Source organism: Hibiscus syriacus, unplaced genomic scaffold, assembly GCF_006381635.1.
Source record: "Hibiscus syriacus cultivar Baekdansim isolate YM2019G1 unplaced genomic scaffold, ASM638163v2 tig00116971_pilon, whole genome shotgun sequence".
NCBI lineage: Eukaryota > Viridiplantae > Streptophyta > Magnoliopsida > Malvales > Malvaceae > Hibiscus > Hibiscus syriacus.
Window position 1 is genome coordinate 3532245 of NW_024063495.1, and position 15772 is coordinate 3548016.

Sequence of the window (15772 nt, forward strand, 5' to 3'; positions counted from 1 at the left end):
GACATCTGAATGTCTTTATTTAAGAAAATGCATGAATCAACAATTGAAAATATTATATAAATAAGACTCAATAATACACTACGTAGATTATTGACTAATAAATCAGATATTAATGATTAAAAAAAATAAAAATTATTATTTTTTTTATTTTTCTTTTTTAACAGTCATTATTACTAATAAAGTTACAACTGAAATTTCAAAAACCAATAGACAATAAAAGTAGAAATCATAAAGTAAAAAGATGTTCATAAGATGAACATTACAGGCATTATCTCAATCTCATCTTCAAAGTCTTCAAAGATCTTCAAAAACACCAAAAATATTACTATCCATGTAATTGTTATCTACCAAGCTCACCAAATAGTAGCTCTTCTGAATCTGCAAAAGCACCGAATCGAAAACGAAGGTGTCATGTTATACGGCGTAACTCGGACTCTGGGGTGAGTGTCGGATGCAGTATACGTCTCCAAAACATGCATGATCAACTCTTTTTTTGCTTTTGCATATATGTATACTCATATTCGTATAGATGGCATTGAGATTATATTGTGCTTAGTACTAGTAAATATGAAGTGCAGAAGTGAGCATCAAAGCAAACAACAAACCTGTTCGAGCAATTTTTTCGAAGGATCACCGTCCGGGTACAAGGCGGACCATGATCGAGCCCAGATTTCGAATGCTTCATCCTTCCACACAACGAAGCTGGCAGGATCCACAACGGTTGGCTGGATTATTTCTCTAGCTGGGAAGACACCCCAAGTTACTGCATTCACACTTGTGAGACCAATGTTCAATACCAAATTTCCATCTTTGTTGACAGCAACGTAGGTCAAAGACGAAAACGACTCGCTCTTTTTCACAAGTGCATCTAATTTTTCCCGGGAGCAGAAAAACTCGAGATAAGCCTTCTGGTAAACATACCCTCCGGGGCCACCCCAACCTGTAAGCCATCATATCGGAACAAGTTAGTGCCGATATAGCACCAACTTTTACAATGAGAAGTTGAAGCGAAGAGAAGGGAAGGAAGGTTCAAACTGGATAGTAGCATTCATTGAGGGCCATTTTATCAAACCACAGTCGAGAATACATAAGAAAACATAAGTCGTATACTTGTACATACCGACAGATGGAGAATCAGAGCGCTCCCCGTTAACAGCTGGCTGACTATTGATGGTAAGGAAACCCTTCAAATTGATCTTTCCTAGCTGTTCATGTATGATCTTCGTCTCCGGCTGAAGCCCATCCAACTCAGACCAAGGGCTACTTCTCAACTTACCCAGACAGTAACTTTTGAATTTCTGATAAACCCGAATTCGAGAATATATAATTAAGGCCGGTTTAATCGGAAAAGAGAAGAGAATAGACCAAATGCATTCCAATCTAGAAATTTCACCTCTTGGATATCATCGATGCTTTTCAACGGGGTAGCCCATTCTTCCTGAAGTTTCTTGTCACGTGCACGGGGCCTCATGAACTATTGAGAAGTTAAATCAACTTCAGTCACACACAGGTTATATCATCGAAAAGAGAAAGTAAACAAGGGCATTTCATCGACTAAACAAAAGTTGGTGTTCTTTATCAATGAACCGATATAACACATCAACTTGTTACTGAGAAAGCCAACATACAAGCAGAAAGAAATTGCAGTTGCGCTTCCTCCAAGAGATATTGAGTGGAACGAAGATGCTTTAAATATCATCGATAAGAAACAAATAACAAAATTCAACCATATTGTATACCTGATGGTCAGATAGCACACCATATGATGGATTTTGAGAATCACCCCATCTCCCCTGTGGGTATTGGTCCCAACCAATAGTCCTGGATATGTAACTCTTTGGACGGTTAGCCCTGCCATCATTAAGCCAAAAGATCAGATATTCATGAATGTTTACATTACAGTACAACTCGGTAAAGTGCAGGGATCTTGCCAAGAACTGGGACGCTCAATATTTATCACCTACCAAAATATTGGCCGAACGTCCTCTTTAACACGAAAGACATTTGCAGGGCGTCTCCAAGGTAAAGACCTGGAAATTTTGGACTCTTCAATCAATCCAAGATTCTGCAAACACAAAGCTTATGATTAGCATGGTGAAAACGAATAATGATGGGCATTAGCTCAACCCAAAACTGTTGCCAAAGTTCAATTCTCATTTACTTTCAATTGCAGAAAAGAAACTTTCTGGCATATTATCTAAATCTTCATACGAAGCAAAGCCTAAGTAATGAAATTTGCTAGTAAATCCATTATGTACCCCGTATTTGCATATCTTTTCTAAAACAAGTGAACAAAACATAAAGTTTGAGAGTTTTCATATGACCCTCGAATTGTAAATGTTCAATTTGAGGAAGAAACCATGAACTGCATATTTATTCAAGATTTTTCATTTTAAATTTCAGAGTTCAAGAAGTCAAATGATATTCGGTAGGTAACATCTTTAACATATGAAATATAGGATGATAAGAAACAACCATTAGAATAGCTAATGCAGGTTTCTCCATATTTAATGTATAAATGTGCAGAGTCTTAATCCCGTTAGCTATAATCTTGCGGCACATTTCTGTTCCGAGGTGAATCCCATAGGCTTTGACAGCTTCATCATTGTCCTTGATAGGCTCTAAGGCAGCAGTAACCTCATCCGGTATCTACAATGAGCCAATAAAAGTAGGTGTTACAATCGAAAACTATTAATCGAAGTAACCACCAAATAGCCCTTCCTCCACTCTTCTAAGCAGCCATAACAAATATATTCAATCACTAATAAGAAAAAAACATAACAGCCCAAACATATGCATTATAAAGATACCACATACCTTAGTTTTGCAAAAGCCGGTCATGCGCAAGAAGCCCTTGTAGTTATTAATGGGCATAATACCGGGCACGATGGGACATTTAATTCCAATTTGACGACAATCATTGACAAATTTGAGAAAGATATCAGTATCATAAAACAGTTGAGTAACAATCAGATCAGCTCCGGCATCGACCTGCGGAGTAAAGAGGGTTTAACACAACAATTAACCACTACAAGGAAATCGAGATATTAACATTTAGAACAAAACATTCAAAATAACCAGTGAGTTAAAAGTAAAACCTTTCTCTTCAAGTAAGCAATATCATTCTGATAAACTTCTGGTGTTGCTACACCGTTATCTCCGATAGCATCAGGATGAGCCTCTGAGCCAAAAAAAAGGGACAACATTAATAATCACAAACCACAAAAAGAGAAGCCTATTTGTAGCAGACAACTAAACGAAGATCAAAAGCACCTGGATAACCAGCAACTGTTATGCCAAAGTAGTCACCATATTTAGCTCTAATATGTCTCACCTAGAACATTGTAAGAGAATTTAGTAACTTATTCCAGGAAAAAATGGAAGCAAAATAAATAAAGAAAAAACATTGATGTTTACCAGATCGAGTGCACAGGCGAATCCACCTTCGACCTGAACGAACTTGTCCTGGCCATGAGGCGGGTCACCTCGAAGGGCGAGAACATTCTGAATGCCATTGGACTTAATGGTCTCAAGAGCATGGTCAATCTTCTCAACAGGCATGTTGGTGCAAGTGAGATGCATCATTGTTTCAACACATATGATGTTTTGCATCTTGTTAGCAATGTCCAGAGTGAGATCCGCCGTTGAACCACCGGCACCCCATGTGATGTCGCAAAAAGATGGATTATGAGCCACCATTCGATCCATCCTCTCGAACAGGTTGTCCACACCATCCTCAGTCTTTGGAGGGAAGAACTCAAAGGAAAACACCACCTTCCCTTGGTCCTGTTGCAAAGACTGGATCTTTTCTATCACCTTCATTTTTTTAATTGGATCTGGGATTCTCAGTGCCAACAACAACTACAAAATAAATAAATAAAGAATCGAAAATCAAAACCCAGATTTTCGAAGACATAAACAAGAAAGAAAGATCAAACCCAAACCCGAATCAGAATCAGAGTGAAAACCCGATAATTCAGAGATAAACCCAAGATTTAATTTTGAAGAACAACATAGAAAATATCAAAAGAAATGAAGAATTTTACATTTTACATTTTACATCAATCATTTATAAGTAAATCAGATCAGCTGAAACATAAATGATATACTAATACTACAAGTTGCATATTCAAGATTATAGAATCTAACATCCAGTAAACAAAGACAAAATGTTCCCATATCCATGGAAAAAAATATCAACAGAAATATGAAAACTCACAGGGAGGGTGCTATTGGGATCAAATGAGAGATGTGAAGCAGAGAATGGTTGGGAAATTGAGCTAGTATTTGAATGTGAGTGGAGAGGGTTGGTGTGGTTGAAATGACAAAGTTGCCATTCAACAACCCAAAAGCTAGTTTTAAATACCAACTCCCATAATTCATAGTTTCAGCAATATGATATTATTAGCAAGCTACAAATTCCAATCATATACATTATTTAACTTTTACCAACCATAAACAATGACATGTTTGATTCAGCTTCAAAACATGGAAAAATATTGGTACTTTTATTTCTGACCAGAACTACTAAAGATTATATATACATACATTATAAATACAGGGTAAACTATGCAAATAGTTAATTTTGTTTTCGGTATGATTGATTTTGGTCACCAATTTAAAAATTAAGAGTACATGGTCCTTAACATTATCGATATGTTCGATTTTAGTCTCTAATGTTATCAATCCGCTCAATTTTAGTCCATCGGCTGTTAACTCCCATTTAATTTTAGTCTCTCATCTATGTTACATATTTGTTAAGGGTTAACGACAGAGGGATTTAAATCAGACGAATCAATAATGTTAGGGATCATTTATTATTAATTTTTAAATTGGTGATCAAAGTCGGACAGACCCTAAACAAAAGGAACTATTCACATAATTTACCCATAAACATATTACGAGTCACTTATAGGGATGGTAACGAGTCGAGTTAAGTTTGACTGAATTTTTTGTCGATTTGGTCCAATATGAGAAGTATACCTCCTTCACTAGAACTTGATTCGAGACTAAAAAGATTTCATCTCACTTGGAAATTTGATTCAAATTTTGAGATAAAAAGTTGCATTCGATATTACCCGACGCAAATAAAAATAATAATACATAAAGAATGATAAAATAAAACACATTCTCACTAAAAAAATCTTCACCCATGATTTACAAAAGAATATAGACATTTATGTTCAACAATTTCATTTGAAGTGAGAATTTGAAAGATCTATTTACTAAGTCGGTTTTTCCCACTACATTCTTCAACATTTTCTTTTTGAAAGTAAACCATGATTTCATTAAGAGAAATTAGCCTTTAATCCTACAATACTAGAAATGCATGAAGTTCTCCCATGCGACGGCCTTAATATACTGCTAATGAAAGGCGCTACTAATTTTGTTATTATTTTTTAACAAAATCGGTAAAAAAAATTGCCTAAAATATTATTATTTCTACCTAAAACATTAATATTTTTTAACATTTTCGATAAAATGCCCAATAATAACAAAACCAATAGCGTTTTACCGGATATGTTAACAAAACCGGTAAAACGCCCAATAATAATAAAACCGATAGAAATAATAATGTTTTCGATAATTTTTTACAAGTTTTGTTAAAAAAATAATAACAAAACCGGTAGCGTCTTTCCTTAACCATATATTAAGGCTGACAATGCTAAAATTTCCAAAGGAGAACCAACAATGCTATGAACCCGAAAATGGGAAGTGATTCCATAAGATAGTCCAGGCATGAGCCAAATGAATTGAATTGTAGATAATCATCATCCACATCAAACCCAGCAGAGGTAATAATGGAGCGTTATTCAATGGAGTCACGTAATGCATGGGAGACTGTTTCCTTCGGTGAATCGCAAAGACAGCAGTAACAATCAGAGACATCAGCAAGGAAAAGACATCGACCCACAAGAAGTGTCTCGTGAGACGCTCACCACCCAAACATACGAACTTGAGTCAGGGTTGGCAAACGCGAGAGGAAAAGCCACAGCTGAAAAGCTTGGAGAGGGGGAGACTGACGACGTAGAAGCCAATAACCCAAGCACACTGAATAAAAACCTGATGAATGACCACTCCAAACAAGGATATTGGTATCCACCGAAGAGATGGGATAATCCAAAATAATCTTCAACATTGAATGATAACATCTAATCATATTATTAAATTGCAATCGCAACGCTGTGTAACGGTTACATTATAATGGTTTTAAAGGTCACCGCGATGCAATATCGACGCAACGCGATAATAAAATCGCATCACAACTATTGCGGTCTAAAACTGTTATGTAACACTGCAATATGCTATAAATTACACCGCAATACCGAAAAAAAACTTTTAAATTATCTTAAATATAAAATTACATTGATGAAATAATTTCATTTAATCATTAAAAATGGATTATAAATATATAGTTAGTAATATTGTAATAGTCATGTTTAAAACTAGTTACTTAAATTTGAATTATTTAAATTATTTTTTTACATTGTTTTAAAATTAAACCCATTTTAGTTTAAATTAAATCATCTCTCATATTTAATATTATTTGAATTAATTTTAAATTAAATTATTAAATTGACATTAAGTAACATAATTCTATGTTTATTTATTATTAAAAAATTACATAAAAGAGAAATTCACTTTATAATATTATATTTTTAAATCAAAATTAAAGAAGAAAGAAAAGTCTCTCATCTTATTTTATATTATTTAGTATTCATAGTACTCCATTTGTTTTACCTTTTCACTATAAAATAAATAAAAATAATAATGTGCAAGTAAAGAAGAAATTGTGCAAGTAAATGACTAAAGCAAATAATAGGTGACAGTAATGTGTAAGTAAATGACTTAAGCAAATAGTAGATATTTCGTTTGCAAGTGTAAAAAAATAATTAAAAATGGATTTTAAAATAAAAATTTTAAAAAAATCACAACACATACAAAGAAGTAAAGAACCAACGGGAGGAAGATAAACAAAAACTTTTAGTTTCAAATTTTCATCTCATTTTCTCCATATTTCTAAGAAAGAATTTCTTCTAAATTTCTCAATCTTTTTTCTCCACCATTTTAAGAAATCATTTTTCTTCCTTTCATTTCAACTTCAAGACTTGTTCATATCAACTCAACATTAAAGTGAAAAATACACGTTATCTAAATATATGTTTCATTTTTAAATATTTTTGGTGTTAGTTATAATTTTTTATTTTTATGAATCTTTTGTATTATCAATTACAAATATTTTTTTATTAAAACAAGTTTCAAAATACATAAAACTTGAAAAAAAAACTAAATAAAAAAATAGAATTATAGGTATTTAAAATATGTTTTATGAGCTTCACCTTCTTTACTTTTTGAACGGCGGTATTATCATTACATACAGTCGTTATGATTTTCTTTCATTTTCTGAATATGTTTTATTGTTAGTTTTAAATTTTATAATTATTTTTTTTATTTTTAAATACTTTATTAACTGATTTGATCTCATAAAATGAATAATAAATGATTTATGCTTAGATATAAGAAAAAATGTCAATTTAAAAGTGAAGAATGTGAAGCTCCTAGAGATGATAACAGTTGAAGGTGGGGAGACCTGTTGAAGGCCATCGAAATATTGTCATATGTAAATTTTGTGACAAAGTTATCAAAGGAGAAATAACAATATTGAAAGAGCATTTGGCTGCAAAAATTGGAATGTAACACCTTATCCAAATGTCTCGATTGAAATTTGTTAAACACACTTTGATATTTTGATATATCAAAAATGTTAAATAGTTTTAACAAATTTTAAGATTATATTCGATTCGATTATTCGAATATATAATGAAACATCACAATTATCGGGTCAGTGACCAAATTGTAAGAACTTCTAAACTTAGTGATTGAATTAGAATAATGTTATAATTCAATGATTTATGGAGGAATTTTGTGTTAGGTATTATAATAAATATGAAGGTTTAACAAGGGCAAAATGGTAATTTTTAGGGGAATGATATTTTTAAGATAAGTTTAGGGTGACGAGAAAAGGGTTGAACTCTTTATTTCTCATCTTCTTCTTGTCGTGGGAACCATTGCAAAGGTGAGAATATGAATTTTTTGGTTTTTCCTTTAATTTTTGGGTTGGTAATGAAAGTTTGGATGATATATAAGCTTAAGGAAAGCTTATATAGCAATAAAACAACAAGATGAGTATTTTAGAGATGGAATTCTAAAATGGGTTTTTAGATGAAATTTTGTTATGGATGAGTTTTTTAAGTTTGAATGAAATATTTAACTTGTCAATAGGTTAAGTAAAGAGTTAGGAGTGTTAGAATTGGTTAATAATATGATAGAAATTTGGGTAAGATTTTAAGATTCAAGTGTTCAAGTGGGAATTTAGATAATTAAGAGTGGTAATTGGATATTAATTGATTTAGAAATATGAAGGTGAGTTTATAGACTTAAGGTATGTGATTATAAGAGTGTTAGGAGAATTTTTAGGTGATTATCGGGATGAAAATGACCATTCTGGTCTGAGGGTATCGGTACCCTTATGAACAGGTAACGATACCTCATGAGTTTAATAGAAGAAATTGTAGAAAGTGTATCGATACATGTTGATATAGGTATCGATACCATTAGGGTAGTATCGATACCTGAAGGATGGTATCGATACCCTTAAAATATCGAATGCCAAATGGGTATCGGTACCTTGAGGAGGTATCGATACCCTTGCAATATCGAACGTAAATTCGGTATCGTTATATGTGGAGGTATCAATACCCTTGAAGGGTTGTATCGGTACCCTTAGGGTGGTACCAATACCTCCAAGCATGAAATGAAATACAAGATTTTCTTGCATATCAAGTTTTTATGATCCGATATATTTGAGATAAGAACGATATTGATTTTAGATTATTTTGTATAGTGGTTGAACGTAATTGACTTCCAGTTAGCTTGGTATTTTGAACATTGATTCGAAAGGATTTGGATGAGACATTAGTGAGGCAAAGGTGAGTACAATCTTTTCTTTCTTGTAATAGAATTGAGGAAGGCTTGCGATAAGCCAACCTCCTTGTTTTCGATCGAAAACTTTATATTTATTTTATGTTCTATTTCAATGTTTTATTCAATTTTTATTTTACAAACTATATTTTATGACTATGTGCTATGAAAATATGAACCTTGAACAAGTGAATATGAACTTCGAACCAATGAATGTGAATATACTTTATGACAGAGAAACTATGTGAATAAGAAACACTTTAAATAAGGATTAAACTTAATTATGTGATTAAAAGCCCAATGTATATGTATGAGGATTAGAAGTATAGTTGGCATGCCAAGAGTCGAGGGTCTATGTGGTCCTCTGGGACACGTATGTGGCACTTCGGTGCAACCCTATATGGCACTTCGGTGTAAACTATGTGGTCATTCGGGACAATTATGTGTCACTTCGGTACAAATTACGAGCTGTGGTGACAACATTAGTGCACAACCTCATAGTACTCAAATACCTAGATTTCTCAGTAGTATACTTTGGGCAATTTGCAACAAAGACATACAAAGTATAATTATTCATAAGTATATATTTGATATGGAAATCAGGAAAGCTCTTTGAAAATAGTTTGAATAAAACAAATAAGGTTTTGCTTAATAAGTAGCAGTATTAGTTTTGCTTCACTAAGTCATCGACTTAGCATGTGTTTTCTCACGCGTAGGTTCGAAGAAAGCTGAAGGTTGATTTGGGTCGAGGATAGCATACACTTCAAAAGATCATATCAGTACAAATTAACTGTAGGTTTTTGGTTCATTTTGTAAAAAAACTGTTGGTATATGTTGTACGTTTAATTTGGAAATGCTCTGGTCAATTTTGTAAACTTATATATATTTTGTATGGTGTAAACTCTTACTTTTGGTTATTTATGTGAATTATTAAGACTTTATGTGAAATTATTTTCTATTAAGAATAGTATTATTTTCTTTATTTTAATTTGAATAATAAACTTTAAATTTATTCCTTTTGGCGAATTTCCTTTGTTTTTGAAAAGTCAAATATGACACATTAGATTCGTATCTGGGTCGGATACGGGTCAGGGGTGTTACATTTAATGGTATCAGAGTTATGGTTTTAGTGATTTTAAGTCCAAAATAAAGTCGTTTTCGGTTTTAAAAAGAGTACATGCCAATTTTTAACAAAGTTTTATGATATGATAAGCGGATTAATATGTTATCTTCACTAATACCTTTAGTAATTTAATCTTAATAGATGTCGAACTTTGAAGGCTCTCGAAGTGATGTGGGAGATAGGATGGAAGAAAGTAGTAACCCCCTGCCTCTAGCAGATAGGGTAAGGAGCAGACACAACCTAGAGTGATTGTTTAAGATTAGGGGGCATTCTTTCAGACGTTGGACACTATCCTAACGCGTTTCCAACCGTCTGTCTCTTCAGTCCCTAAGATGAATATCTCTAAAGAGCTGAGAAGTTTAGGAGAGCCAGAATTTAGGGGATAAATAAAAAAAGGTCCAGTTGCTGCATATATGTGGCTTCATGATTTGAAAGTGGTGTTAGAGAATCTCAACTGCTCTGAAATGGAGAAATTAGATGGTGTTGTTTCATTATTAAAGGGTTAAGCCAGAATTTGGTGGTCGAATATGACGATGCGAGTTTCAAGAGATCTGGTGAATTGGCCTTTCTTTCTGGAAGATTTTAAGAACAAATACATAGGGGATCAATTTATTCGGCAGATGAAGTAGGAATTTATGAGTTTAAACAAGGGAATCACACGGTGTATGATTTTGAATGTGAATTCAACAAGCTGAGTCGATTTGCAGTTGAGTTAGTTCTGACAGAAAAAGACTCGTGTGATTGGTTCGTGGAGGGTTTAAGACCCATATTGAAAGAGTTGTTGTTGACCCTTAACCTCTCTTCCTTCTAAGAGGTTGTGAATCGAGCTAAACCCTATGAGCGAGCTCAAAATGAAAGATTTTTGAAGCAAAAGACGCAATGGAATAAAAGATTTGATGCATTGTCTAATTCTTCATAATCAAAGAAGAGTAGAGGTTCAAGTTCTCGACCTCAGACCAGGGCAGAATTCGTAGCATCCTCAGGTAGAGGATCAAATTCGAGAAGGGCCAGACAAGCTTATTCAGTGGAATCTGGAATGGATAAGCCGAAGCAATGTCAGCACTGTGGGAAAAACCATAGTGGAGTATGCAGACGGGTCTCCGGAGCTTATTTTAAATGTTGAGACACATGGCATTTTATTCGAGACTACACAATGATGACTAGAGAGCCTACTCAGACAGAGAGATCTATGGCTACACCAGTAAGAGGAAGAGGTTGAAGAAGAGGAAGAAATCAATCCGAGTCTATTACTCAACCTGAAGTGTGTTCTACCACTCGGGTTTACAATCTAAAGACCAGTGAAGATTGTGATGACCCGAAAATCATTGCAGGTACTTTTCAGATAGCTGGTAGATCTGTCTTAGTCTTGATTGATTCGGGCTCGAATTACTTCTATGTCAGTAGTAAATTGGTTAAAGAGTTAAACCTTCCTTTAGAGCCTATTCGTAGTGAGATAATTGTGACAAATCCATTAGGAAATAATGCTCGAGTGAGATAAGTCTGTAAAGGGAGTCCCATAAGGATTCAGGGAATTGAATTCCCTGCTAATCTAATGGAATTACCTTTTAATGAATTTGAGGTTATTCTGGGGATGGATTGGCTTTATCAATATTATGCCAACTTAGATTGCCGACTTAAGAGAGTGTAGCTAACAAGTATTTAGGGGTTGGAAGTTAGTGTGGTCAGCGAAAGAATTCGTCATTTAGCTAATGTGATATCGGTGATGTCAGTTCAGAAGTTGATGCTGCAAGGATATTCAGCGTACATTGCTAATTTAATCGATACAAGAGAGAAAGAAAATAAGCTTGAAGATATTCCAACATTCAGAGAGTTTCTTGACGTATTTTCGGATGATTTTCCTGGGTTACCTCCAGATAGAGAGGTTGAGTTTCAGATTGAAGTGACATCTGGATCAACACCGATTTTAATGGATCCTTATAAGATAACTCTGAAAGATTTGAAAGAGTTAAAGGCTCAATTGTAAGAGCTGTTAGATAAAGGATTTATTATACCTAGTGTGTCTACTTGGGGTGCTCCAGTGTTGTTTGTAAAGAAGAAAGATAGTTTGATGTGCCTCTGTATAGATTATCGTCAATTTAACAAGGTGACCATAAAGAATAAGTATCATCTTATGAGGATAGACGATCTATTTGATCAACTCAATCGTGTTTTCAAAGATAGATTTACGCTCGGGGTATCATCAGCTAAAACTTCAAGATAAATATGTTCCTAAATGGTGTTTAGGACTCGGTATGGTCATTACGAATTTGTAGTAATGCTATTCGGGTTAACTAATGCACCTGTAGTATTTATGGATCTAATGAATAGAGTTTTCCAACCGTACCTTGATCAGTTCGTAGTTGTCTTTATTGATGACATTCAAGTGTACTCTAAGTCAGAAGAGGATCATGATGTCCATCTTCATGTAGTTCTTCTAACGTTGAGAGATAAGAAGCTTTACGCGAAGTTCTCTAAATGTGAGTTTTGGTTATCAGAAGTGGTATTTTTAGGGCATATGGTTTATGTTGAGGGAATTCGGGTAGACCCATAAAAAGTTAGGGCTATGTTAGAGTGGGAGACTTCGAAAAATGTGTCGGAAGTTCGAAGTTTCTTGGGTCTCGCAGGTTATTATCGGAGGTTTGTTAAAAACTTTTCGATGATATCCCTGCCTTTAACCAAATTATTAAGAAATGATGTATATTTTGAATAGACTCTTGATTTCCAGAAATTGAAACATTGAAGAAAGTTTAGACCGAAGCGCCAGTGTTGGTGCAACCGGAATCAAACAAGGATTTCACAATTTTCAGTGACGCCTCCCATAATGGTTTAGGTTGTATTTTAATGCAAGACGGGAAGATAGTTGCTTATGCTTCAAGATAGCTGAAGCCTCATGAAAAGAATTACTCGACCCATGATTTAGAGTTAGCAGTTGTGGTATTTGCAATAAAAATTTGGAGGCATTATTTGTATGGTGAGCTTTGCTACATATTCACCGATCATAAGAGTTTGAAGTATTTGTTGACTCAAAAAGAGTTAAATTTGAGGCAAAGAAGGTGGATGGAATTGTTGAAAGACTATGATGCCATCATTGATTACTATCCCGGGAATACTAACGAAGTAACGGATGCTCTTAGTCGGAAGACTTTTACCGCTTTGCATAGTTTGGATACTCGAATGGTGTTAAAAGAAAATGGTGCATTGATGGCTAAGTTAAGGTTGAAACCATTTTTGTTAGATCGGATCAAGGAGATACAAAAGAAAGATGATAAATGTTTGGTTTGGTTTGATCGAGTAGAGGAGGGGGACTTGAGGACTTCGAGGTTAAGTCGAATGGGTGTTTATATTTTAAAAATCGTATGTATGTCCCTAATGACTATGAGCTTGTAACACCCCCAACCCGTACCCGACCCAGATACGAGTCTGAGGTGTCACATTGACTGTTCAAAACGAATACTTTGTCAATATCTAATAAAATTCAGTTTGACATCTCCAATAAAAACTAAATAATTTCTGTTGTATAAAATATATGGTTTTACAAAATTGATCAGAGCATACCCAATAAAAATCTTTTATCTTACATGCCAACTACATTTCATATGACAATATATAAAATTTAAATACATTTATGATCTGAACTGTGGAAAGGAGAATCTGACATGTCTTGCTCCTCTTAGTTTTTCTTCTTGCTTTCCGGAACCTACGTGTGAAACACTCATACGCTAAGTATATGACTTAGTGAGGTATAAATAAACTTACTATAACATATCATTTCTAATTCCTATTATGCATACCTCATGTAATCGTAATAAACTTTAAAATACATTATGTATCAAAACACAAATACATATCATTTTATTATCCTTATTATTACTCTTATAATCATCATTAATCTTTTTTATCATATTACTCTTTTATCTTACCATATATAAACATCATGTAACACTTAACAAGTATACCACTACACCAGAGAACAAACATGTCCTCATGTAAATTCTGTAACACATTTCACATTACCAAACATACATATCACATATAGTGTATTTGTTATTATTTCTTTATTAGCCCATGTACACATGTGAGAACTATATATATGTGAGTCTATTGAGGTTGTGCATTATGCTGTCACTACAGCTCGTATGGGGTCCCACTAGGGGCATATGAATTTGTCCCGAATGACCACTATGTCCCGAAGGACTGCATAGAACCCTCGACTCTTGGCATGCCAACTATACCTCTAGCCCTCATAACACATATCATGGGCATGATTATTACTTATATCATTTCACATATTCATATGTACATATCACTTTTCATATGATTTCATATGCATATATCACGTAGCTTATAACACTTCTCTTGTGTTCATATGACATATATATCATTGCCATCTATTGTTCACATATGTTTTTCATAAACCACATATATCACATATACCACATAATATCTCTTATATTCTTTCTCATATATTCATAATGTCATATCATATAGTTCATATATTTTCATATAATTTCATAGTTTAGTATTGCCTAACTTAACTTATCTCATATCCTCACGTGTTCACATATATTATAGACACTTAACATGTATCATATAAACATATAATCTTATAGTGCATACAAAAACATATCAACACGTATAACCATGCCTATATACAAAATCATGTCATTCACATGCTTATGTTTATGACTTCATGCACTAGACTTATAGAAAATGGACTTGTCACAAGTCCAATTTCTATGTAATCTTATACCAAAATAAGATGCACTCACCTAGTCAATACTGATCTCATCCCTCTTCTCGATGGTTATTACGTATCAACTTGTCCAGACTTGTACTTGATCGATATCTACACAATCATACATTTCAGATTACTATAATAATACCTTTAATTTCTTAGACTAAACGAGAAGATTATTTTCAATTTCCTTTTGAAGTGTATCGGTACACACTATAGGGTATCGATGCATCCCTTAACGTGTATATCGATACACTACCTATGTATCGGTACACAAATTACATTCGATGTTTTCATTTTTAAGGGGTGTATTGATACACTTTCTGTGTATCGGTACACACTAAACAATTTTTGGAATTTACCATTGATGTATCGGTACATGTTGAATGTGTACCGATACACACCAACCCAGAATTCACATTTTATGCTCGAGAATTTCTTCATTTCCAACTCAACACTTCCTATTTCATTTATTTACATATTCTTAGTTCATCTACTCATGCTAAAACTCATTTCTATTAACTAATAACATCTTTAACCTCAAAATATTATCCTTCATATATAATTCAAGAATTATATCAACTTTGCAACATGTTCTAAATTTAATTCTAACACTTCATTCTCCTTAATTAACTTGATGACAAATCAAATCCAACTTTCAATTCTTATTATGAACTCTATTCCAATATTTCATTCAATATCTCCTAATCTTTAATCTCTGCTAACTTCATCATCCTTTGATTTTAAGATAACTTAAGCTTTCCTTAAGCTTAGTTATCATCTAATAATCATAACCCAACTTTAAATTCAACAAGAAATTAACTAATCAGAAATCTCACCTTTAGCTTTGCCTCTCACGCATGAAGGAAGAAGAAGAGGAAGAGAACTCTGGAAGCTTGTTTATTTCCTTCATTTCCATGTGTAGCACATAT

At 33.6% G+C, this 15772-nt stretch overlaps 1 protein-coding gene across 1 annotated transcript; it reads right to left on the minus strand.

Moving 5' to 3' along the window:
- Positions 1-223: 223 nt before the first annotated feature.
- Positions 224-4355, minus strand: LOC120192075 (methylenetetrahydrofolate reductase 2-like). Its single transcript, XM_039194928.1, has 12 exons — positions 4220-4355; positions 3418-3861; positions 3274-3334; positions 3099-3181; positions 2818-2991; positions 2476-2649; positions 1965-2065; positions 1740-1851; positions 1394-1474; positions 1121-1298; positions 606-940; positions 224-378 (listed from the first exon to the last, which is right to left on the minus strand). The coding sequence occupies exons 2-12, from the start codon at positions 3820-3822 to the stop codon at positions 295-297; spliced, it is 1788 nt and encodes a 595-aa protein (XP_039050859.1). The 5' UTR covers positions 3823-3861; positions 4220-4355; the 3' UTR covers positions 224-294.
- Positions 4356-15772: the final 11417 nt, after the last annotated feature.